The 27633-nt window shown below is 37.2% G+C and overlaps 1 protein-coding gene, 1 non-coding gene and 1 pseudogene across 4 annotated transcripts in view; all 3 read right to left on the minus strand.

The window, feature by feature from the left end:
• Window positions 1-513: 513 nt before the first annotated feature.
• Window positions 514-1832, minus strand: LOC124987336 (CDP-diacylglycerol--inositol 3-phosphatidyltransferase-like; annotated as a pseudogene).
• A 1609-nt stretch (window positions 1833-3441) lies between these two features.
• Window positions 3442-27633, minus strand: part of Elovl7 (ELOVL fatty acid elongase 7) — an 84323-nt gene continuing 60131 nt past the window's right edge. For 2 of the 3 annotated variants that reach the window (XM_047556639.1, XM_047556638.1), the window contains exons 3-8: window positions 21570-21760; window positions 17901-17981; window positions 16807-16863; window positions 14513-14618; window positions 8557-8693; window positions 3442-5902 (exon numbers count right to left, since the gene is read on the minus strand). In XM_047556639.1, the coding sequence (XP_047412595.1) occupies window positions 5693-5902; window positions 8557-8693; window positions 14513-14618; window positions 16807-16863; window positions 17901-17981; window positions 21570-21760 (782 nt within the window). In that variant the 3' untranslated portion in view covers window positions 3442-5692. The remainder of the gene's footprint in view (window positions 5903-8556; window positions 8694-14512; window positions 14619-16806; window positions 16864-17900; window positions 17982-21569; window positions 21761-27633) is intronic. The other variant, XM_047556640.1, reaches the window with a different exon arrangement.
• On the minus strand, window positions 14333-14406 carry Trnav-uac (transfer RNA valine (anticodon UAC)). Its single transcript has one exon. It is a non-coding gene; the product is annotated as a tRNA-Val (tRNA).

Consider the following 27633-nt stretch of genomic DNA (forward strand, 5'->3'; position numbering starts at 1 on the left):
AGTGGGGGTGGAAATATCAAAAATATGAGTCAAAGCCGACCATCAGGGACATAAAGAAGGTGGACTGAGAAGATGTGCATGAGCTTGGGTGGCAAGAAGGGTTTCTCTGTCGGTATGGAATGACAGGAAGAAGCCAGCAGCAAACTGGGGGAAAAGCATCCAGGTAGGTCTTCCTTTTCCCCAATCTCCCCTTAATCCAAGGCCTGATCCAAAAATGTCTAAAAGGAAATCAAGTCCAGAAGAGTGAAGCTCTTGCCTTTATTGTCAAGGCTTCGGGGACCAGGGTAGACCAGACGGAGGAGACTGCCATAGGAAAGATCTAGACAGCCCCTTTCTTCCTGGGTATGGTGCCCTAATGCTTCCTCTGGCCAGGGGCAGAGATCTGACTCACCTGCTTTTTTGGGAAATGTGAACTCTGCACCACCTCCCTCATTCAAGTGTCCCTAAAACCTCAGGCCAGGCCAGAAGCCAGGGCTGAGCCAACCATGTGTGTGGCAATGCCTAATCCTCAAATAGGCTTCCTAGAACCCCAGGAGCACCAGCTTAAGGGTGGGGCCTCCTGAGCATCCTTTTTGATTTGTAGGCCAGGTCTCTGGGGATCACAAGGGTGGGCCTGGTCCTCAGGATTACAGAGATTGTGACAACACCAAAGAGAGGCGAACCCCATCCCAGCAGCTTGGAGAACACATTAGGAAGACATGAGAATGGACCTCCTAGGAGGAGGACGGGAGCCGTCTGGCACAATAAGATGACCAATCAGGTGGGAGGTTCCAGGAGGTGCCCAGGTCACTTCTTGGCACGGTCTGCTGCGTCCAGGGCAGCCATGTTGCGGGCAGCCGTGATCAGGTGGATGACACTGATGAGAGACTTGAGCAAGGCGACGGGGGGGTGGTGACCCAGAGGCCCATTCAGAAAAGCCCCACATAGCAGACTAATGGTCCCTCGGAGAAATTGAACAGGGAGAGGAGGCAGTAGAAGAGCTCATTTCCAGCACACAGGGTGAAGAGGGCAAGCCTGGAGGTGTAGTAGATCCGAAGCACGGATTCCCAGACATGTCAATCATCTTGTGACTCTCACTCCCCCGCACCACAGAACTGTGGAGGTGCAGCCAGTGACTGGCCACATCCAAGCTCATGCTGAGCTGGAAGAGAAGGGTAGTTCGAGGGTACAGCAGGGCCAGGTTGACCAACAGACACATGGTGGAGCAGCGGCCCGTCAGTATGTCCAACATGGCCCCAAACCGGGTTCCTTGATTTAGGGCTCCAGCAGCATGTCCATCAAAAGCGTCCAGAAGTCCGCTGAGCAGGTAAAAGGAGGAGGCCGTGAAGGGGCAGCAGGGCATGAAGTAGAAAGCAATGATGGCGAAGACAATCCGGGCATAACCAATAAGGTTAGGCACGAAAAGGAAGATATTTTCGCTTGGCATCGCGGCGGTCCACTAGCCTCCCCGGACCGGCTCCGGAGATGCCAACGCTGTCCCAGCCCCACCCGCGTGGCCTCACCCTCCGGCCCCGCACATCGGCCGCCTAGCCTGCGCCCTGGACCCCTCTGCCTGCGCCCGGCCCCAGATGTTAAAGCTCGCAACCCGCGGAAGCATGGGCCAACCAGATGTGCTCAGGGCGCTGGGGACGCGCGCAACCCGCCCTTCGGATGGGCAGCGCCTAGGCTCCGCCCACCCCGTAGGCGCAGCCGACCCAGCAGCGAGTCCTGCTGCTCCAGCTGTACTCGGCTGCCCGGGTTTTAAGTCTTTTTTGTTTTTCTTTTCTTTGAAATTTTTTACTGTTTCTTTTTAGTTATACATGACAATAGAATTTATTTTGACATAATTATAAAAGCATGTAATATACTTTGTTCTAATTCAATCCTCAGCACTTCTTCTTCCTCCCCCTGCTTCCCCCACTGTTCTCTTCCCTCTACTCTACTGATATTTCTGCTATTGAATTATAGTTTTTTTTTAATCTATGAAAATTTCCTTCTCCTGGCTTTTAAAATTTTTTGCTTATTTTTTGGTGGTGCTGAGGATCAAACCCAGGGCCTTGCACATGCTAAGCAGGTGCTCTACCACTGAGCTATATACCCTTGGCCCTCTCTGTCAGTCTTTTAGATAACCAGTTTTTGTTAAAGAAATTAGGTCACTGGTCCTACAGAATTTTCTATATTTTGGAATTGTTGATTGCACTCTCTGGAAGCCTTTCAACATCTTCTATCTACTGTATTTCTCTTAACTGATAGTTTAGGTGGAGAGGATTGACGAGATTCAAGTTCAAAAAATACTTTTTTTGGCAAGAATACTTCATAGTATAGCATATTGTGAGACGTGTAATGTTTGTTTGATTGTTCCACTTTTAATGACATTGAGAATGATCAGTGGGGTTCAGGTTGTATCAGCATTAAGTCACCGGTTACAAACTCCCTCATCAGTCTTTCACCTAATTGTTTTAGCAAACAGTGATGATCATTATTTAGAGCCATTGCTTCAGTTAGGGTTGAAAAAAATCATTCTTTTGTAGTTTGTTATTTTTACTTAAGAAACCTTGCCTACTAACCCATAACCTATTTTGCAATTCTGTACTTCTTAAACATACAGATAAAATTCAAATTCCTTCATACAACCTTCCCTGTTTGGTAAAGGGCAGGACTTTGATTCATTTGGCATCTCTCATTTTCTGCTCTACCACATAATTTCACCTGCCCGTCTGGGGGCTCTCCTTGGATCTTTGTATCACTGTAATTTTCAGCACAGTGCTCTGAATATAACAAGTGTATAAAAAATGTGCAAAATACTTTGGTGAGGTGAGTATTCAGATTAAAAATCCCCAACACATATACACACAAGAGCCAGATTTCAAAATGAAAGACACACACACACACATACACATATACATGTAATACCACAAATTTATTAAATACACAGAGAAGAACAAACCCAAACTTTGACAATATCCACAGAGTTTTCCACAGTCTTTCAAAAGTTAACAGAAATAAGGAATAATTGAGGGAATGTAAATTCATAATTCATGAAACAATGTAGCATAGTCAGTTTAAGAATTATACTGAAGACTTAAGACTTGTAAAATGGCAACATCCCAGATATCTAAAAATTTGTATTTGTATTTATTTACAATATGGATATAGGTCCTCAAGGACTCATAGAACTTTAGGTAATGAACTAGATTATGTAGCTGGGCTTTTTGTCTGTTAGGTAAGCTCACTCAATGGCAATAAAGTATTGCAAAGGAGAATAAAACCTCAACAGAAATTGTTTGGCCACACAGAGCCCTTTAAACAAAACACTGCTCACACAAATCCTACATCCAGGGACATTTATCCTTTTTTTCTTTTTAGTCGTAGGTGGACACAATACCTTTATTTTATTTACTTATATGTGATGACAAGGATTGATCCCAGTGCCTCACACATGCCAGGCAAGTGCTCTACCACTGACCTATAATCCCAATCTTTTAGGGGCCCTTTTTTTTTTTTTTTGGTGGTGGTGGTGGTGCTGGGGTTGAACCCAGGGCCTGTGCATGCTAGGCAAGCACTCTACCAACTGAGCTATGTCCCCAGCTCAGGGACATTCATCTTGATCTGCTATGTCTGCCAACTGCAATCTGTTTTCATGTGGCATTCTAACTCCCAATTTCTATCCACAGAATTGAGAATGTGGTTTCATCAAATATAGCTGTTAGTTCATAGGCAAGTCAAACATTTTAGACTTCAAGGAGGTTTGGTGAGGTAATGCTATGCAGATCGGAAGAAAATATATCAGATGCCCTGTTTTCTTTTCTTCTTCTTCTTCTTCTTCTTCTTCTTCTTCTTCTTCTTCTTCTTCTTCTTCTTCTTCTTCTTCTTCTTCTTTTTACTTCCTTTTGGTTTTTATCCTACTTGAGTCTTTGGGACCTGTACCTATATATAACAGCACCTACCACACCTTCAAATTTTTAGCAAAGGGTGGATACAAAGAGCAAAAACAAAAACACTCAAGGAGCCCTGAGTCCTTTGGTGGTAAAAACTGGAGCAGCGGTTTCTTTTAGTTCCGCTCTCCTGTTCTTTCTTTCTTTCTTTCTTTTATAGGAAATTCCTTCCCTCATCTTCTCATATTGTAAGCAAGTGAGATCACTAAAGTCACTTAGTGACAAATAATCTTATGAATCTGGTAAGTGTGAAGACAAAAGGCCCTAGTATAGTCATGAACCTGGGAGAGACACAGAATGACCAATTTCACAATCAGTGAAAAGTAGGGTTTTGTGGTACAGTATCACAGTGTGTCACACAAAAACTGGGACCACAACTTCTAATTGTTCAAAGTCCTTCACACATAAACAGTCCTTCAAAATTGAGCATAAGTATAACAAGAAAAAAAGCAAGAAGGAAAGGTTCACAAATGTCCAAATACTGCCAGTTCCTGGACAAACAATTGATCAGTAGTTTCGATTCTCTAACACGATAACATGAAAACAAAAGGATACTAAAAGTAACCATTTTACAGAAAAAACAAAAACCTATGCCAAATGAATTTCAGCCCTTCATTATATGGTATATAGATCTGAAAAACAGAAATCCAGGCTAACTCACAATTCTGGAAAATAATTTTTTCATGTAGTGTATCTATAACAATAAATATAGAAATCCATAACTATAATGTAATTTGTCTCTTAAAGTAGAATAGTCTTTATTTATAAAACCAAATCTTCCCCCAATACTCTCTTGTGCCACCCCCTGCCTCCAGTTGCTTCATAAACCACTCTAAGCCCTATCTGGATACTGTGTATAACAGGTGGTCTAAAAGTATTTATGATTTAAAGGTACCTGCAGTCTGCTAATCATATGAACACTTAAGTTTTAACCAATATATATTCAGCCAAGATAATTCTTTAAACCATCACAATATCACGAAGTGACATTATAATACAACAGACAATAGATTTTCCCCCACTGAACTACATAGTGTTTTTTTCATTGATACATTCACCTGTTTCCAGAGATATACAGAGTTAATTGCAAATTTCTAATAGCAAAGTGTTCATTAACCCATCCAAGCAAATCACCTCGCTTCCAAAATAATATTAACTCTGCCTTAGTGTCAAGTGTATCAGGGTACTAACTGGAAGGAAGTCTCATCAGCAAACGTGGTGGCAGCTGCTCAAAAGATATGTTAAAATTTATCACTAGTGATTTTAAATGACAACTGATCCAAAACTCATTTAATGTTCACCAGTGTTAGTGCTTTAGAATAAGAATTGAACTCTAAAGTAAAGTGTCTTCTGAACACAATCAACAAGTGACAGAGCCCACGAGCCTACAGCGAAAGCTTTCCAGCCCCAGCGGAAGGAATCTATTGTACTCCATGGATCTCTGTCCATGCTCAAAATATCTAATATTTTTCATCTATACTGGACGTCTTTGAAGAGTACTGTATTGCTTCACATCCTTCTTTCACTGTAACAAAATGTCTTAAATGAAATCTTTCGGTTCAGTTTAAAAGCAGCTGGAAAACTTCCAGCTGCTCTAGGCTCTGGTTATCAAAAGACTTAATTGGGAACTTTGGATTCTCAAATATCAGAAACTCCAATAACTTATCAAAAAATACAAGCTCTTGGTTTTGAAAAACATACAAAATCAAGGCATAGGTAAATATCTCTTGATTGTCAAGGAAGACAAAAATCAGTCTCAATCATGATGTGCTTGTATTTTAGTGATGTTTGTTTTTGCAGTTTCCATTTTTAATAGTTTTGGGCAACCTTTGACCCTTGGTGTAAGCACGATACCAAAAATGGAGAAAGAGCAGCAGAAAGATGCACCCATAACTCATAATAATGTAGAGAAAGACTGGAAACTGGTACTTGCAATCCTCCATGAAAAATATCTGGCCTATGTGGATGGTGACAATAACAAACTGCACCTAAAAAAATCAAAGAATAAAAAAAAGATATTTAGATATGAAGAGTTAACAATTTTTGCCTTCTAATGTTTATGCACTCCTCACTCAAAGTTGGGCTATGTTTAGGCCGGAACGTTCACCTTTAAATTTAGCCTCCCTGGGAGTAGAAATGGATGGAATAATGTCAAAATCCAGATGGAGTTTGGAACCACTGTGCAATCCTGCTGAACCGTGCTCCTCTAGGGGTCCCATTTAAATGTCCCCTGGAGTGTGCAGAACAGCAACCCTTTTACTCCACAGAGAACCAGCAGGGCAGGTTTTCTCTGGCAGTCTGAGTGCTTTACTCTGATAAAATGTACATAGAACCACTACCTCATGGCCTAATTTTCCATATTGGTTTCAATTTCCAATATTCTCTCCTGTTGTTAGACCAAGTATTTCAATTTATGGAAAATAAAAATATTCAAATTAGAGGCCCTCTAAATATATATATATATATATATATATATATATATTTTTTTTTTTTTTTTTTTTTTTTTCAGTACTGGGGATCGAACTCAGGGCCTTGTGTTTGGGAGGCAAGCACTCTACCAGCTGAGTTATCTCCCCAGCCCACCCTCTAATTTTTTAGGAAACAGTGTATCCCCCACTCCTCATGTCTGCCATGTGTGCTCCACTGTGGTACATAAAAATATTCCCAGATGCCAACGAGGTGTAGAATTAGCAAGGAATGAGAGGGCACTGGTCATCCCCTACTGATGCTCAAGGCTTTTTGGACTGGAACATTCTATGCATTTCTAACAGGCTCGCTCATTTTCTATGCCATATTCAGACTTTGGGTATATCTTTTTGTCCCTGATTAAAAGGGAACATGTTCTAGGTAAATTTAAGAGAAATAATGTTCTATAGAAATAAATAACAATTACTCGCAATCCAACTGGCTACAACCGTAGTCAAGATTTTCAGTTCTTTTATTACCATTTTATTGTTATCATCATCAACTTTCCTTGCATTACTTTAATGAACTTTTGTGACATTCCTGCACAGTACTTTCTATTCCTTTCATTTTATGAAAGAAAGAAAACCTAAGATCAAGCAAGCCCTCCACATCCTGTGCCTGTGTGTCTATATGACTGACATTTGAAATAATCATCAACTGATGTCTGCCCTTCTTTTAAAATTTTTTTAAAAATTTTTTAGTTGCAGATGGACACAATACCTTTATTTTTATATGGTGCTGAGGATCAAACCTAGTGCCTCATGCATTTTAGGCAAGCACTCTTCACTGAGCCACAACTCCAGCCCTAACCCTTCTTTTCTACATAAGAACTTTTTTACTTTATTAAATTTTTTTCAAAAAATTAAAGTGTATTAAGTAAAAAAAAAAGGACAAATTCAAAATTGTGTATGTAGTATAATATAAAACATATAAAATGCATACACATATGTGCATAAGGGAGAAAGCTGAATGAGAACAAAATTAAAATTTCAGTTCTATAATCCCTGGGAGGTAGAATTATGCTTGTTTTCTTTCTCTTAGGCTAATTTAGTGGTGTAATTTCTCTGCACTGAGCATATATCATTTTACAATGAAGAAATATTTTTAAGAAAAGCAATAGTGAATGATTTTCATAACTTCATAGTATTCCAAAGTATTATGGAACTTATTTCTCTATTTCCTTATGTCTTGTCATTTAGATTGTTGCTAATTTCAGATACAATAAACAACTGCATCTAAGGGGAACACCTTAGAGGAATGTGCTGAATTTCACTCACAAGTTGTAGGATTTTAATTTTAAAAAAATCAATCCTTAGCGGACTACCTATACCTAAATTCATATTTTCTCTTTGACATTATTGGCAGAATATGACATCCAATTTATTATAGACTACAAATCCAGAAATACGAGGGTAGCAGAATTCTCCTTTTAATAGAAGACAGTAACATTTAAAGCAAATAATTATCTTGTGCCCACAATTATAATTTTAAAAATTATATGTCCTATATATTTTGGGATTAATGCTGAGGTATGATTTGGTGTGAACTGAACACCTCTGCTCTTTCAAACATTGTTTACTTGAGGTCAGTATTCCAATGCACGTCACACATGTATGTGGATCTACTACTCTGTCCTTTAATCCTCACAATACATTTCCTTATTGGAGGAAAGATAAACTTATGAATGTTAGGAGTAGATAGGCATCCAGAAAGTCTCATCATTATCATCCCCTCAAAGTAATTTAGAGTGGGGATAAGGAATTTCTAAATTCTAATTTAGTATTAAACATACTGAGAGTCACATAATTTTGAGGTTGTTTGTTTGCTCATATTGTGGTGCTGGGGATCAAACCCAGGACTTTACCTATGCTAGGCCAGTACTCTATTACTGATGTCTACCCTAGCCATATTTCTTAATAAATTCAGAAATAGCATACAGATAGTATAAAGATACTCATGCTGGTTTAATTGTTTAAACCAAATATGCTTTGTTTTCAATGAAATTCCTGACAAAGTTCAAATAACATCAAAAGGATAGTGTCATATAGGGGTCAGACAGTGTATCTGTATTGTTCCATAAATTTTGTTCTTTATTTAGGTAGTACTCTAATTCACAGCAAAAACAAGTGACTGCAGTTTATTTCATATCTGGTTTTAAAGAAAGTTAATTACTCACAAGCTGTAAAGATGTTAAATATTTTTTCCACCACAAATACTTCTGGTAGGCTGGTCCCATTGCACAAAGTCCATAGTAGAAATACATGACTACATGCACAGCTGTATTTACAAAGGCATGGAATGTTCCCAAACCACCTGGAAAAAAAAAGTTATTGTAACCTGAGGGCATTGTTCCTTAAAATCAGACACATTTTTGTCTGACCTGAGATTTTAGTATAACTATTTCTTGAATTTTAGCAGGAAGAAAGAAAATAACATATAAAATATCTATTATGTTAAACAGTCATCAAATTAGAGTGAGCTGGGTAATATATTTAGTAAAATATAAATGTGAATCTTAGAAAACGAATTAGCATGTCTACTTATTATATCTTAAATTTAAGAAGGTTTTTTGCTTTTGGCTTACTTTAATAAACTGATTTCTCTCTTAAATATGATATATTGCTTAATAATAATCAAAATCTTTTAGTGAAGGTTAACACATATAAAGTATTCAAAGTGCATTAATGTTAAGCGTTTGACTTCATGTTTTTCATATACACATCCACATAACTACTACCAAGATCAAGATAGAATATTCACAACATCACATAGATTCCTCTGTGCCCCTTCCAAGAATATGCCCCTCCCTAGGTAACCTCTGATTTCTATCAACTTAGTTTTACCTGTCATTAAACTTCACATAAATGGAGTTACACAGGAGGGACTCTTTGGTGTCCACCTTCTTTCGATTAGCATAATGTTTTTAGATTCATGCATGCTGGTGTGTGTACTAAATAGTCTTTTTACTGTTGGCAGTATTACACCATATGAACACATCAATATTTACCCCTTGGGTCGTTTCCAATTTGAGCTATTAAAATAAAGCTGCAAAGCATATTTTTATACGTGACATTGTGTGGAATCAAATTCACTTTTCCCACTCTCATTAATTTGCATTGAATATGTTTGGAGTCACAAAAATACTGGCAGTAAAACCACTGGCTTTCATTAGCAGGCTTGGCTAAATTGCTTTAATCAATTATTGTTTTTCCAAAATAAACATCTATCAACTGTTCAGCCATCCTTGTTTACTAGCTCCATTTGATTATGCCTTCCTTTCTTGGTTTTCCTCTTTTAATTTCACCATCTTTAATTTAGAGGAAAAGCAAAGAACACTTGGGAATGTAAGAAAAGATCATTTCAATTGCCTTTAGCTGTAACAGTAGTCGGTGGAAGGAGTAGCAGGGCGTTTGGCTGATACTGGGGAAAAAAAAATCCCAAAAAGTTTCTTGAGGATCTCCTTCTAAAGAGGCACAATGTAAGAAAAATTGGTATTCTTTATATACAATCTGACTCTGCTTAATAATGTTAACCTGGAATTTAAAATTTTCTCCAAAATATTTTATTTTCTTAATTCCAGAATTCTTCGATTCCAGAAATAAAACAAAACCTTATATATTTGGACTAATCATGGCAGAGGAAGGACTGAATTCATAAACACCATGAATTACAGAAAGTTTAAAGGAAAACACATATTTAATACTTTTAATATAATCATCTAGAAAAAGTCATAAAATTGTTGCATAGTAGAAACAAACTGTTATTTAATAATTATTCATACTGGAGGCAATTCTAGAGAATTCTGAATAGTACCTCTGCTACAGTAGTACTCCTTCAAGTGACCTGTTCTACATAATTACTTTTGAGTAGTTAAATCTTCCCCTGAAGTATATTTATGCTATGCTCTGCTTTGTAAACGTTCTATTCCTCAGTAAGTAAAATTTTAGCTAATCCCTCAATCTCCACATATTTTAGAAAAACAGAATTAATAAAGCTTATTAACGAACTCTCGGCTTTTATTATTTAAATTTGGATTAGTCTTCTTTACCCAAAGAAACTTGAATAAATAAATTATTGTGGTGTGAAAACACCTTTTCTAGGGTTATTTAAAAATAGAGCAGTTTTCTACTTCTGATAACTTAAGGAGTCAAGCTGCTTCACAGGGGATAAGCCAAATACCTCTCAAGTCCATTTGTGTGTCATGATAATATGCCCACAGGAAGTCTATTTCAGCCTTTATAAAGAACTGTATCAGAGCCTTTTCTCACTCAGACACCTCTCCCATTTGGTAGAGGAGAGTTCACTTTCCTTTCAGATACTTTTATCATTTAAATGTCCTAAAACGAGGATCCTGTGACAGGGATTGAACAAAACACTGGCGTAGTTAAGAAGGTTTAGTAAAGGCTACTGTCCAAGAGAAGCTGTCCAATAAAATGAACTCGCTTATTTTCTCCCATTATGAATATTTTCTGAGTTATTTCAATAAGTTTTGTTCACGGAGCAATCCTTTTAATTAGTAATGCTTTTTACTTCGCTCTTTGAAGTGTTTTCTGAGTTTGCTTGCTTTATGATAAGAGGTCTGAAAAGCAACCGCCTGGGAATGAAGTACAATCAGTGCCATCACATTTTACTCCTTTGGTTTGGAAAGAGATACAGGAATCACCTGGGTAATTATCACAATTCTCCATATTGCTCAAAAGGGATACATAAGTAATTAATATAAAAACCTGCCACAGAAATATTTTCATCATATTCAAAAGAAAACCTGGAATGTTATTATCCCAGAGAAGGACACAGGATGCAAACAGGAAATTAAACCAAGATAGAGATCAGCTGTGCTCAAGTTTTTGCCAAACACAGCTTAAACCAGACAGTCTCATTCTAGGAATGAAGGTCAGTGCCTCTCTGCACCTCTGGAAATATCGCATGTTGCTGTGCTTGCCACTGAATAGGTATCAGGTAAGCTGTTAGTGTTTACTAGAATTCTACACGTAAGAATGAGCAGGAATGACAACTCATAGAACATGCAAACGACTAGAAAACATTATCTTCTACATTTTGTAAAGAAAGCGGGATTAAGGTGAGGACAGGTGTTCCATTATAAAGTGGCTGATACCCATAAACATGGTAACATTTAAAAATTGAGATATATTATGTGCTCAAATTTTCATTATTGAAAGTATTACTTGATTTTGAAATGGAAGTTAGGCCATCAATGGGCTCAAACATTGAGTGATAAAATAACTCCATTATTTAAATAAAATTTACATTTCCTATTATAAGCTATCAAATATACAATACAGAAAATACAGAAAAGGAAAAGGAGAAGAAAAACAACTTTTTATTTCAATATTCTGAAGTATTGCCTTGCAATGTTTTTTCTATTTCTAATTTATCAGGGTTGTAATGTAGTACAGTTGTCCTTTGGTACCCAAGGAGATTGGTGCCAGGACCCCCTCAGGATACCAAGATCTCTGGCTGTTCAAAGTCCCTTAGATAACATGGAGTAGTATTTGCATATTCTATGAACATCCTCCCATATACTTTATCATCTCTAGATTACTTATAATACCAAAAAATGTAAATGATATGAAAATGGTTGTTAGACTATATTGTTTAGGGAATAATGACAAGAAAAATGTCTGTATCTATTTAGTACAGACACAATTTTTGCATATTTCAAGATTCATAGTTGGTGAAATACAAGAATAGAGAATCCACCAATATGGAAAATCAACTTCTAGTCTCATGGAAGAAACGGAAATAAATTATAGGAATATGAAACCATCTTTCCTAGTATTCTTTAAATTATTAAATAGTCATTTTTTTCTGATAATTAGGAGTCAAGTTGCCCAATAGAGAAGATGAATCAAATACTTCTCAATATCATTTTGTATTATGGTTTTATACACATAAAAAATAACCACTCTACTAGACAATGTTTAGGTATGTTCCAATTTTTCATCAACACAAAGAAGGTATCATATAAGTATATCACAAATAAGTATATCACTTAAGAAGAACTGAAAGACACAATATGTATGTGAGAGAAAAAATAATAGATGAATAATATGAAGATTAAATACTAGAGCTACATTTGATTTGTGAAATGGACACAACTAAGACATTTTGTTAGAAAGTGAGTTAAATATTTATATTAACATGCATCATAAGAAAAGGAGTTACATTTACTTTAAATTTTTCTTAACATATAAATACCACTTTGGGGTAAGAATATAACTTTACGTACTGGGAGATCCAAAACCCACAGGCCCTCTAGGGAGACTCTTTTACCCACATTTCTCAGCCTTTGTGACTTTTCTAGGTTCTGGCATCTCCTTCCTGCACTGACTTATCCATGTCCCTTCATGCTCTGAGACATGCAGATATCCCCCCATGTTTATAAACCCTAAAACTCAGTTCCCCAATTGTGGTTCTTCCTCTTTTAGTCAGGAAGAGCCAGAATGCTTAACCTAAATGAATTGTTCATAGAAATATTAAAGCATTGCCTAGTATGGGCTATAGGCTTACTTGAAGACTTCTTAAGTTAAAAAAAAAAACTAGACTAAATAAATCATCTAACCAGTTTGCTAAACTAAGAATATGTCCTTGGGGGATATAGCTTATTTAGAACTTCATGATGGGATAAAAGTACTGTTTATTTTCTTCATTTCTAGATGTTCAAAAACATGAAACCAACGGAAGAGGCTGTTTGTCAAGTTTTTGATTTAAACTATTTTTTACCTAAAAAACACCTGCATAAACATCATTTCATATGGTAGACTGCTTTGGGAAGTTAAGATAACTAAAATTTGACACATTTTTAAACAGTTGTTAGGTGTTGGGGTATACCATTGTTTGAATATGCGTCTTTTTTTTTTTTTTTTTTTTGCTTTTTTTTTATTGTAAACAAATGGGATACATGTTGTTTCTCTATTTGTACATGGAGTCAAGGCATACCATTTGTGTAATCATAAATTTACATAGGGTAATGTTGTTTGATTCATTGTTATTTTTTTCCCATCCCCCCCCACCCCTCCCACCCCTCTTTTCCCTCTATACAATCCTTCCTTCGTCCATTCTTACCACCCTCCTTAACCCTAACCCTAAACCTAACACTAACCCTAACGCTAACCCCTCCTACCCCCCATTATATGTCCTCATCCGCTTATCAGTGAGATCTGAATATGGGTCTTTATCCAAAGGTTCGTATGCTAGAAGCTTGGTCCCCAGTGTAATGGTACTAAAAGGTGGTGGGACCTTTAAGAGGTGAGGCCTACTGGGAGGTGACTGGGTTACAGCCATCTTCATGAAGCTGTTATTGCTGGTCTTTTAGGAGTGGATTAGTTCCCTCCAGATCAGATTTATTACAAAAGAGTGAATCAGGACCTTCCCTAGTCTCTTGCTTCCTCTCTTGTCAGGTCACCTCTCTCTCAAATGCATTCCTGCCATGATTCCACATGCCCTAATATATAACACGGAAGGCCCTCACAGAACCAAACAGATGGGGCTGACCAATCCTGGATTTGAGTCTCCAAAACTGTGAGCTAAATAAATACCTTTTCATTATATATCAACTAGCTCCTAGTGTTTTGTTACAGCAACATAGAATTGACCATGACAAGTTATTAGGAATTTGAAGGCAGATAGGACATGGAAACTTGAGGCAAGTATTCTGATTTCCTAGGAACATATTAAAAAAATAGTTACCTAACTAGACTCCTATGAAGTCAAGACTTTTTACCATTTTACCTATTCATTGTTTATTTATTTAAAGATATGTAATAGAACTCTGTGGAAAAAGAATAAAATCCAAACACAACTAAAAACATGTATAAAAGACTATCTCTAAATCATGTGTATCTAAAGAGTTGGGGGGGTCTAATTAAGAGTCTTATGTTTACATTTCAGGTAACAATTAACCAAAGCAACTCTTTGATTTTTTTTTTTTTTTGCGGTGCTGGGGATCGAACCCAGGGCCTTGTGCTTGTAAGGCAAGCACTCTACCAACTGAGCTATCTCCCCAGTCCTTTTTTATTTTTTATAAATTATATTTAAGGATAAAATTTTTATTTGTAACATAAAGAAATGTTATCATTTATATCACATGATCCCAGCTCTCCCTTGACTACCTGCAGCAAATTTGACTCCAAACCACCAGGTCCATGGCATGATGGTATGATGGAAGACATGAAGGAAAGTCACTTGGCTATTTTTCTTACGCAGAACAAAAAAGATCTGAAATAATTTAAAGAAAATGAATTTCATAAAAATCATGCAATAATTTATGAATATTACAAAATACTGGCAAACAGCAAACTATTTTGCATCATAATTTGCTTTGAAAGAACTGCCTTATGGAAAGTTTATAGAATTAGCTATTTCTGAGTGGCAGCTCAAAAGTTAACTTGTATGAATATCTAGGTATAATATCTCATCATGAGAGAACCAATAAAGTAAAAAGAAATTTTATACAGATATAAAAAATCAAAGATACAAAATGAAGAATTTGGCCAAAAATTATTGAATGAAAGGCTATTTGTTAAAAAAAAAAAAAAATCCCAGTGACATTTGAAGTTTATGGGAAAGCAGAAGTCCTTAAATATTAGGACTGAAATTATTTTTATTCAACATTGCTCTCTGAAACATCCTATCAATCTGGATAAGGTATTAGGCAAATCAAAAGAGAGCTTACAACCCATCATAAGTTAGCAATTTAATATAAAAGAAAGATAATGAGGAAAAACTTGAAGAGTTAATTTGAAAAATATGAGGGCAAAAGAAAGCAAAGCTGCATAAGAAAAATTGGAAGGGGAACAGAGGTACCACTTGGATCGTGTAAACCCTGGGGTTTGTAGAAACTTTACAAAACAAATGCAGAATTTGGAGGGAAATGTTCAAAAATATTCAGAATACCTAAAGTTAAACTAAGATATATTTTAAAATTCAGGAATAAACAGAATAATGCAAAGAAAAGTATTACTGTACTAGGAATATTTGAGAAAGTTAGTGTAGGGAAGAACATAGAGGAAGCAACAGTTTCCTTGCAGAAGCTGGAACTGAAAACATGCAAAGCAGAATCAATGAAGCAAAAATGCATTTGTTTATGCACATGGAAGAATGAAGCCTGGTATAGCAGGAAAAGCTATAAATTAGCACTCTGGGTCCTGGTCCCAGTCAGTAGTAACATTCCTCTGAACTTTTAGCTTCAATTTTTTTCTGAGTGAGGGCTCTAAACTAGATCAATGTTCCTCAACCCTGGCTACATGTTTTAAAATCCAAGAATATTTTTAAAGTAGTCATGCCTGGCCTCTACTCCAGACCAATTGATATCGCATCACTGGAAGTGGTGTCCACATTTTTGTTGTTGTTGTTCCTAATGCAATTTAATTCTATGGCACTTTGAGGACTGAGAAGCACTAGACTATGGCAAGGGGTTTTCACTTAAGTGTGGTCCCTGGATGAACAGCATTAGCATCATCTGAGATCTTGTTAGAAATGCAAATTCTTGAGCACCATCTAAGACCTGTTAAATCAGAAGCAATGGAGTTGGGGGTCCAGGCATTTGTAGTTTAAAAACCCTCCAGATAATTCTAATACATGCTAGTTTAAGAACCATTAGATTCTAAGCTCACTAAAGTCTCTTCCAATTCTACCTAACATAATAAAACTAGTCAACTGAGAAGATGAAGCATGTAAAGATTTCCTATAAGCTCAGAGAGAGACACACTTGTCAATCTCAAAATCAGAAAGTATATACTTGCCAGGGAGATATAATCAATATTCAGTTTTCCTAAACTACCCTGGAAACAATGGTTCATGGCTTTCTCCTCTCATAGACTCTAATCTCTGGCACTCTAATCTCTGATATTTACTTCTCCGAGGACCTAGTCATTCAAGTACAGAGTTGACCCTCACCAGGATCTGATAGGAAGAGCTCGGGTCACAAAGCACACAGTTCAGAAAGGCAGCTGGAGAAGTTTTGGTGTTCCCCAAATTCCTCCTAGCCCAGCAGTAACCTCACATCTGAGTGTACCCTTTGGAAATTTGAAGCACTTATTCGTTTAAAGGAGTATGGATGAACAGTGCTTTGGTATAAAAAACTAAAGGTTTCTGTTCTTTGCTTTCTGAACTTGCTTCATAAAACAACACTACCATCTGCATAAAGATGCACAGTTTTGGAGAATATGTGAGGATTACATGCTTAACTTAATCAGGTATTAAATACCTTTGGGAGTTTGTGAAATACTGGAAAATAAGCTTATCCTGCCAACTCTAATAAACTACTAATAATAAAAGGTAGAAGAGATAAAAGTAGATCTACCTGAGGAGAGATAACCGAAGTTATTAGACAACGGAACTGTAGCACTTTATTGCTTTCATTGAAACATCAAACATTTACCAAATGTGGTGACCACATACTCACAGTGTCTAACAGCTCAATAAATTTGGAGAAGTAATAAAGCCAGCAGGTGTGTGCCATCTGCAGAAACACATATAAATATGAATTTATTTTATTATATTTTTAGCATGGAAAAAAGTTTATTAAAAATATTTGGGGGAGGGGTGCTGGCATTGTGGCTCAGCAGTAGAGCACTGGCCTAGCATGTGTGAGGCACCGGGTTCGATTCTCAGCATCACATATAAATAAATAAATAATCAATGTATTGTGTCCACTTACAACAACAACAACAAAATTTTTTTTTAATTTTTGGTAAAATAAACACAACAGAATTTATCACCTTAATCATTTGGGGCATGTAATTCAGTGGAATCACATTCCCACTGTTGTGCTATCATGACCATCCACCCATAGAATTCTTTATCTTGGAAGATTGAAACTCTGGACCCATTCACAAATAACTTCCCATTTCCCCCTTCCCTCCAGGTCAGCCATCATTGTACTTGCTGTGACTAGGTGACTACTCTAGGTACTCCAAATAAGCTGAATCATTCAGTATTTGCCCTTTTGTGACTGGATAATTTCAGTTAGCATAATAATATCCTCAAGATTCAGTCATGTTTTAGCATGAGTAAGAATTTCCTTCCTTTAAAAGGCAGAATGATATCCTTCCCTTCTCTGTCTGCCACATTTTATTTCTCCATTCATCCATCCATAGACACTTGGGTTGCTTCCACCTTTTGGCTCTTATGAATAATGCTGCTATGATTACGAGGGTTCAAATATCTCTCTGAGTTCCCTCAATTCCTTTAGGCATATGCCCAGAAGTGGAATTTATAGGCCTTATCACAATTCTTTTTTTCATTTTCCTGAGGAACCAGATATAAATTTATTTTTAAATTGGAGAAATTCATGGAGAAAGCACTTATTTTCATTTTACATTGATCTACCTACACACCCAATTATTTCTTACAATTTTTAGTTTTCTTCCCCCCAACATACATAATCTGATAACTGAGTCATTTACTCATTCTGAGTTCACATTCATTATTGCAATCAGAGTCCAAAAGGTTTTAACATTGATTTGGAATTATGAGTTGTTCCAAAGAGAAACTTACCCGTAAAGCTGTGGGTGACCGTGAATAGTCAACAATTTCACATCGAAATGAATAACCTGTACCCCAGCCAGACATCACAAACTGCAAGAGAGCACATGCATATTAAAGAAGGAAGTGTTTGCTCAACAGCCACAACAAAGGTAGTTTTGATTGTGTCTCCATTAGTTTATCAGCTGAGTAAGCAGTCGGTTCAGCAGAAAAGGCGGCTCCAACAAAGACAATCTACAGCCACGCTTGACAGAGAAGCCTGATATGGAGAATTTTCAAAACCTCAGACTTATATATTCTCTTTATAAACTGTATTCTGACAAAATTGCCCATTTCTTGGGATGGTTATTCTAAAATAGTGAAGAAAAAACCCTGGGAGTGTTTTGCTTAAACAGCAGATACTGAGAGGTAATTTATCTTAAGCACATCAACATTTGTAAGTGTATATATCTCTGAACTTTTAAAAGGAATGCCTGACTCTGAATCAGTCCTTTCTGGCCATTTCAACTCTTCCCCATTAGTCAATAATTAAATGGGCACGCTAAAGTGCCTTATTGTACTGAGAAGGTGACTGTAGTGACTGAGTTTTTCCTGCCCTTGAGTGAAGGGTGTGATGTGAAGTGGTAGACCATGGATCTCTTACTCCTTCCTCATTTAAAATCAAGATAGACCATGAAGGAAGATCAGTATAGTAGAGGAAAGGGACTGGGGAGGGAGGAGGAAAGGGCAGGGGGAAATTCTGGTAAATATACTGGCCAAATTGTGTGCATATACAAATATACAGCAACTGATTCCACCTTTATGTACAACTACAATGCACCAATTAAAAATATGGAAAAATAAATTTTAAAAATCAAGATAGACCAGACACAAGACTCAAGATACTAGTTTTGCTTTGGGTTCACAAAACAAGTAAGAGAGGAGAATGCTCTTGTTAACAATAGGAGTACAATCTGGAAGGCCTTAATTCCAACACGCCCACAAAGTGACTTTCTACTGGTGGTGAGAAGAAAAAGCCCATTGTTGTTAAGTCTGAATTGTAAATCAAAGATTACATTGACATGCTTTCAGGCATGGTGGGAAGATCTTCTTTTAAAAACAGTATCTGAAAATGAAAAGTCAAGGACTAATTTTAAATTAATGCATATGTTAAATTGTTTGCTTAATTTAGGATAGGACAATATGATTCTCTTCTCTAACTTCTCACAAGTGCCAGCATCTTTCCTGCAACATCCTTCTCCTCAGTTTTATGGTTCTATCATGTTCTGCCACTGAAGCACATTTTTAAATTTCTATTTTTATCACTAACAAAGCTAAAATTACAACCTTACATTAAATTAAATGCAAAAAATAAACATCTATTGGTCTTTATCAAGATGACATTTTACTGGTGCAAAAAATAAAGGAACAAAAGAGAACAACTTTTAATGGTGGTATTTTAAAATACTGCATCCCTTTCTGATACAAGCTCCTAGTTTGATTTATAGGACAATGTAATACATCGTTAACTTGATAAATTATGAAATCCTGAAAATCAAGACTCAAAAAAGTACAAGCTACACATTTCGTGCAATAATGTCTCACCAAAGGAGGTCAACAATCTTCTCAAAGGAACAAGAGAATGTGACAAACAGCTAATTCTGTTTTACAAAAAATCCTGCTCTAGTGAATGTTCTCATGTCCTCTTGTACTCAGACTCATCCTGACGGATGTAAATAATACTCTAAGCCCAGAACTATTTTCTTAAACTGGGGTGACTAACTCTCCACCTTATCCTAACACAAACAAGTGCTGTGTTGAATAGCAGAAGCAGTGTGACTTGGCCTTCCAGTGGGGTCTGACCTGGTCTTTCTTAGTGTCTGACAGGTGCCAAGTATCTAGGACATTCAAACAATCACTCAAAGGCATCTGAGTTCCTTTAGCCTCTCTTTCCTCTTGGTCATATCTGGCCAACTATCCCTAGTGGAGGTGTTTACACCAAATGAAACCATGTTCCACACAATAATCATGTGCTCAAATGTACCATCAGCAGATGGCATGTGGCTTGGCTATGGAAAGTCTGTTTAAACAGAGAATGGAACATAATGTTTTCCTAATGTTAGGTTCATTCCAACAGCCCATGAAGTTTTCGATATAAGTGTGTATGTTTGAGGCTAGCAATAAGAAGGGATAATTTATATTTGGCAGGTAATAAACCCTGAAACTGGGTTTATTCAAGTATTATTCAAGTAACTCAAATATTAGGGATGAATGACAGAAAGAAACTCTCAAATTCAGATGTTTTCAAATCTCCTTTTATGTTATAATGGGTAAAATAGGAACCAAAACTGACTGATTATAAGTGGATTCCTTCCTAGCCTGAGAAATATATTTGAGGGACATCACAATCAATTACACAATCAGACACAGAACCTAAGAATACCAGAGCATTCTGGGACCTGAAAGAATTGATTCCATCCTGGGTTTATGAAATAAAAAGACTGAGATTTAGCAAGGTTTAGTAACTTTCTCAAAATCATGCTGGTAATTACTAGCAAAACCAGGACTAACTAGAACTTGGTCTCCTAGTTTGTTCTTATCACTACTATAACATGCTACTGCTATGTCTTATCTCTGAGAACATACTAAAAGTATGTATTTTCTCTATTTCCCATCTCTACTACTCTTTCCCAATAAGTTGCTCATACTCTAGAAGGGACAGTAGAGTGAACTGTGAGTTAAGTTAGAAAAAAATGTAAAAGAAATAGAAAGTAGCAGTGTGAGTCTCAACTTAGGGAAGGTCTATGAAAAATAAAGCTGGAATATGCAAGGTGACCTGATCAGCTGGATCTACAACAAGAATAGGGTTGGAAGGATGCTCATGGAGAGAATTTGTTGTCCAAAGAGGTCATTGGAGTCATGGGGGACCCATGTGAGTCTCAGCTATGACAAAGCACAAAGTGTCCTGGAGAGGAAGTAAAAAAGAGGGCTTGGAAGCCACCGGAGTAGGAGAAGAGGCAAAGAATTCCAGAGAAGTAGATCTGTGAGGGCAGCTGAGACACTTTAAGAGCAGAGGGGAAAGAGAACATCCATGAATATGCTTTTGGGTCCTGGAAGATTCCCATCTCCCTTAAGAACAATTAAGGAACAGGCTCCCTACTGCTTTGTGTGGTTCTATAGTCTCTTTCCCCTGAAAGCTTAACCAAACCCAAACAGTTCACCGTTGTACAGCTTATCAGAGTACACAGAAACCAAGAGTTACCACCATGATGGTGACAACTCATTGTAGAAACAGGATGAACTCCAATGTCACATGGACCTGCATTCAAATATTAGTCTTCCATTTATCAGCTATGCTACTTAGAGTGAGTTATGTCATTTCTGTAGACATGCGTTTCTTCAAAGCTAACATTTATGGATTGGTTCAGACATCTAATAAGGCTAACTGCATGCAAATCCCTAGATTAGGTGTTAATTTTTTCTCACTACCTGGGAAGTAGACTACCCTGAAGATCCTCTAAAGAGTTTACTATTTGATGCAGACCTAACATTTTTTTTTATTAAAAACCTACTCTAATGAGTGCAGTTTCTGAATTCCTTAATTCTCAAAGGGTTACCCTATTTTAAAAATGACATAAACGGAAAGATCCAGGCAAAATTCTCTCATTAGGAATACTGGGGGGAAAAAAAGAAGACACTTGCCTCATAACACATATACAAAGAAAAGAGTACTATGGAAAAATTGTACGTTATCATCACTTTCTTGAGTTCAAAGGGTTTTCGATTCTCCATGAGCTTTGGTCCCAGAGAAGTGACAAAATAGACATAGAGTCCCAGGATGATGGTTTGTGGTAGAGGCGAGGACATGAGGAGCCAATCTTCAACTCTTGGATCTAAGAGAAAAATAATATGTAAGTGCACACTTGCTTAGCCAAGAGATAGCTGACAGCAAACAACCCTTCTTTAGGTAAGCCCCTAGATTCTAATGCTGACAGTGGAGTCTTCAGATAGTGGTATCTTTAGGAAGGGTAGTGGGAAATCACGAGGGATGATGGAGCACCCTGTGCTAGAAACGGTGAGTTTTTCACGACCCTTAGATCTCCAGTGGTAAGCAGACCTCAGAAGGATTCAAGTGGAGAAACTCTTCTCAAGAGGAACTGTGTTATGGAATGAATGTCTGTGCCCTCCCAAAATCCATATGTTGAAACCTTAACACCCAGTGTGAGGCTGGTGGCTTTTAGGAGGATGGAACCTTCATGAATGAGGTTAGTGCCATTAAAAAAGGAACTCCAGGAGCTCTCTTGTCCTCATTCTGCCATGTAAGGACAAAATGCAAGAAGACAGCAACCTGGAAGAAAGTTCTCAGTGGAACCTGACCACACTGGTACCCTGATCTTGGACGTCCAGCTTCCAGAGCTGTGAGAAATAAATTTTTGTCGTTTATAAATTTCTCTTGTTATTTATACCCAGTCTATGGAACTTCGTTATAGCAGCCTGAACAGACTGACAAGCTATGACCATCAGTTGAGGGATCTGGTCTGCCCAAGACAATTCTGCAAGTAAAAAGCCAAAGAAATAGATACTTGAAGCCCACCCGCTCCCTCTCTCCAGTCTCCTGGGGTTCTCCATTAGCTAAACCCAACCAGAAACCAGTGGGCAGGGGAGAAAGCCCAAGATGTAGTCCTACTAGTCATTTTCCAGGGCCTGGCACAGGGTCAAAGTACATTTGGAGGAAAGGTCACCCACTAATGACCCATCATCCATTCATTCGGACATTCTTTAATACATAAAAATGTTTCTGTTTGCTGGCTTCTTAACTTTCTTCTTTCCCTAAGAAAATTGGCATACTTCCATATATTCTGAATCATAGGATCAGAGTTGAAAGGTACTTTAGCGTCACTGAAGTATCTAAAGTGTGAGCTCTAGGTATCCAAAATTTGGACTAACCAACCTGATATTTTGCATGTGTATGTATATGCACACACACACACACACACACACACACACACACACACACAAATGTATTGGCCTCGCAATCATGTAAAGGGAAATTCACCCAGTCCCAGCCAGTTCCTGGCTGACAAAGTTGGATCAATCAAACACTGCAACTCAAAATGAAATATGATTAATTCCATAATTTCAAAGTTGGTTCAGGTATAATTTCACTGAATGGTCTCTTGAAACCGGAGTATTGTGAATGAAAATAAGAATAAACAAGTTTCTAGGTACACCTGAATCAAAATTGACAAGGCTTGGAACCTGATCACTTTGATGCACCAGAAAAGTGGGGAAATGTAGGCCTTGCTGATTTAAACTGCTAATGATGAGTCTAATTACTGACAAACTTCAACTTCCCACCCCAAATTTCTTCAGTGGAGTTCTGTGACTGATGACTCACTTGGACTCACTTTTAGTGCTGGAGAGCTCACATTTGAGAATTGGTTGGCATGGCTGTAGCTAATAAGATGATTTAGTCTGCCTTCAAGTGGGCCTCCCTCAAAAATACTGACAGATGCCCCTGTCTCTAAATAAATAAAGCCAAAGAGACAACAGTTAGCTCTGAAACAGATCCCATGATACTTAGGAAATTAACTTAAGATTAAAGAAGCCCCGTAAACAAACAGGGGAGGGAGAGACTATTGAACAAATGTTGATAGGAAAACTAGGATAGGAAAAATAGTTGATAGGAAAAATAAATAGCTAATGGAGTTTGCCCTCTACCTTATATCCTACACAAGCATGCCCTCAACTATGCAATGGACGTAAGATATCTAAGGACTCTCCATAGAAGTGGGGGGAGACTACCGAAATGCTGAGTCAAACAGACTGCTTGCTGCAGGACTTCAGTGCCTGAGTTCATTGTAAATTAACAGTGGGAACAGTGGTATGCAGCATTTTCTAAACTTACTTGGTCATGAAACCCTAGTGTTTTATAGAAAACCATTTAGTATCATCTTGAACTAATGCTCTGTGGAACCCAGGTTGGGAAGTAGAGTCATTTGTTAAAAATAAATTTATAAATCGAACCAGTAAAGACTAGGTAGTAATAAGAGAAGATAAATAGGATTCCACTTTGAGAAGAAAATGTAAAATTTTTTGACTGATTAAACACAGGGAATGAAACATAGGTAGAAGTTAAGAAAAATATTCAGATTTTTAAAATTTGGATAACTATATTATCATTTACATACACTGGGAACAGAATAAGAAGTCAAAATGGTCAGGTCAGAATATTTTATATTAAAGGTCCCTATAAAACATTTGTATGAAGACTTCCATAAGCAACTGGATATATGAATCTGGAATTAAGAATGAGGTCTGAGTCAGTGCCGAAGGCTTGAGTGTCATTGCCACATAAATGACGGAACAGTAATCGCACTGAGACAGGCTAAAGTCAGAATCCTGAGGATTTGACACTCGCAGGAGGAGAGGTAGAAAAGAAGACTTGGAAGAACACTGAGAAGGAATGGCTAGAGAGGTTGAAGGTAAACCACAAAAGTAAGACCTCCTGAAGCTAAGGGAAGAGTGAAGTTTTGGAAGTCCTCCAAGTATTAAATGAGGCAGAGAGGGAAAATAAAATGTGGACTGAAAAGTGCCAATAGGTCACTGATGCTCTTAGCCAAGAATGATTTTAGCAAAGCATCATGCACAAAATAAAATTCAACAGAAGTTTGCTGACACACACTCTTGAAAATATGAAGTTCTAAAATTTTAAAGTTTTTTCTTATGTTATGGTTTGTTACAGTTCTAAATCTGGAAAAAAGTAAAATGAGTTGTCCATGTATATGTCACTGAAACCTTTCATTGCTTCTATTCATTTTCTTCCTTCCTTATAAAAATAGAAGTTTCTTATTACATCTGGTTGCCATGTGCAATTAAAATGGTCATGAGAAACCCTTGCTGTGGACTTGAATGTCACTAGGGAAGTCTCAGTAAATAACTTATAACGGAACTGTGACCAGTGGAATTAGAACTTTGATGGGCTTTCTTCTATCTGTGGGTAACACAAACCTTAAATATGTGAACCTCATAAATCATAATACTCCATCCAGTTTTTATTATAAATAAAATAAAGACTAATTAAAGCAGTACCAAAACAAGACCTCTGGAAGGATGTTAAAATCACCACCTCGAATGGTGAAGAGTATGGATGATTTGTTATTTTTTCCTTTTTCTTTATAAACTATTCCAAATGTTTCTCTTAACATGTTTCAAATGTTTCTCTTATCATCCCATGTATGGTTAAAAACTAGGTTACTTTTTAAGTGTCAATAAAAGAATTCCTTAATTAGAGATATAGTTCATTTTATTATTTTACTGACTCAGCAGAGGGGGAAATAAAATGACATCATCATTCTATTCTTCCTCTGGTAGCAGTAGAAAGAAAATGAGCCAGGAAAAGCATGCTGGGCTGTCTCAGGAAGACGAAGAAAATGATTTTAAAATAAATCATTTTTTTCCTGTAATTTAACATTTTCAGCACACACCTTGTCTTAAAATCCTGTGTGTGACTTTCAAGTTCTAAGAATAAAAAATTATTATGGAAAAAGCTGCTTAATTTAATTGGATGTTATTTTCAAATAATAAAACAAAATGCCCAACTTTTTAAATCCTATTTTAGCAAAACTCTGGTGCCATTTGGTCTGTGTTATGACCCCGGCTTCCCCCATGGCCTCCTGTGTGACCTTGGACAATAAACTTGATTTCTCTGTACTATCTTTTTTAAAAACTGTTTGTTCTATTTAGTTATACATGAGAGCAGAATGCATTTTGATTCACTGTACACAAATGGGGCACAACTTTTCATTTCTCTGGTTGTACAAGATGTAGTCACCATTCATGTAATCATACGTGTACATAGGGTAAAGATGTTTGTCTCATCATACTATCTTTCCTTCCCCCGACCCTAACTCTTTTTTAAATCTATGTATTGAGCATAAAACAACACATATTTCCTGGAGGACTGACTGAATTTTATGCAATGAAGTCAAGCACTCAGTAAACTTGCTATTGCTATTACAGCATATCTCAATCCTGTCGGCATAGCAGAATCACTTCTGGAGTATTTAAGAGTCAAGTGGCAAAATAAATAAATAAATAAATAAATCTTGGCCCGACTGTTTCAGAAGCCTAAGGCAAGAGGACCAGGTATCTGAATTTTATAAAATCTGCCATTAAAAAAATGTGCAAAGGACATTTCTCAAAAAAAGACAAATGACCAACAGATATATGAAAAAATGCTCAATATCACATCAGGGAACTGTGATTCAAAATACTATTACCTCACACTTAGGGGAATGGTTACTATCAAAAAGACTAAAGACAGCAAGTTCTCACCAGGATGTTGAGGAAAGGGAACCTTTATACACCCAGGGTGGGAATGTGAAATAGTATGGCCCTTATGGAAAACTATACAGAGGTTCCTCAGAAAAATGAAAAATAGGTCTACCGTATGGTCTGGCAATCCCACTTCTGGGTACATGTCCAGAGAAAATTAAATGAGTGTGTTGAAGGTATATCTGTGTTCCTAGGCCTGCTGTAGCATTATTCACAATAGCCAAGATATGGAAGCAACCTAGAAGTCCATCAACAGATGAACAGAAATAAAATGTAATATGTACATACACACACAAACACATGCACACACACCCACACACACACACACATACACACACACACACAAATATTATTTAACCTTAAAATGAAAGGAAATTCTGTCATTTGCAACCATGTGAGCAGACTAGGAAGACATTCTTAGGCTTGGTGAAAGAAGTCAGACACAGAAAGACAGATATCATATGTTTTCACTTCTATGTGAAATCTAAAACCCTAGAACTCATAGATATGGAGTGTAAAAGTAATTACTAGAGGCTGGAAGAAAAATGGAAAGGGGAAGATGTTGGTCAAAGGGTACAAAGTTTCAAACAGGAGGAATGTTTTTTTGAGATTTACTGCACAGCATGGTAACTACAGTTAATATTAGTGCATTATATATTTCCAGAAGGCTAAAAGAAAAATTTTTTTCTTGTACTAGGAATTTAACTCAGGAGCACTTAACCACTGAGCTGCATCCCCAGTCCTTTTTTATTTTTTATTTGAGACAGGGTCTCATTAAGTTGCTTAGGGCCTTGCTAAGTTGCTGAGAAAGTTGCTGAGGCTGGCTTTGAACTTGTGATCTTCCTGCCTCAGCTTCCTAAGTTGCTGGGATGACAGGTGTAAGCCACCATGACTAGCCAGAGTAATTTTCAAATGTTCTTACCACCAAAAGAGATCAGAATTTGAAGTGATGTGTGTGTTAATTAACTCAGTTCAATCATTCCACAATGTATCCACCTACCACAACATCACTTTGTACCCCATAAATATATACAATTATAATTTGTCAATATGTAATAATTTTTTAAAGTTGTTGAGGTGGTCATGATGAAGTGTCAGAGCTAAGAACCAGGGGTCTGGTGTGTGACCAAGTCCCCTACACTCAGTGCTGCAGCATCCCTCACACTGCTGTGCATTTCCTGCCTCCATTTAATCTCCCATGTTTGTCTTCCACACAATTGCTAAATTCCCTTTCTAAAAGCAAAGCTGTTATATTATTCTCTTGCTTAAATTAGCTCTCCCTCATAGAGAAAATAAAGTTCAAAAATGTACACAACTCTGGCTCTAGTACAGTTTTCCTGCCTTCTCGCTCAATAATAGTTACACACCTTTCTGAAAAGGGAGTCCACTTCCCTGGGAGGTAGTGGATCTCTCCCCATGAGAGAGATGC

The sequence above is a fragment of the Sciurus carolinensis genome, chromosome 6 (genome assembly GCF_902686445.1).
Source record: "Sciurus carolinensis chromosome 6, mSciCar1.2, whole genome shotgun sequence".
NCBI classification, from domain to species: Eukaryota; Metazoa; Chordata; class Mammalia; order Rodentia; family Sciuridae; genus Sciurus; species Sciurus carolinensis.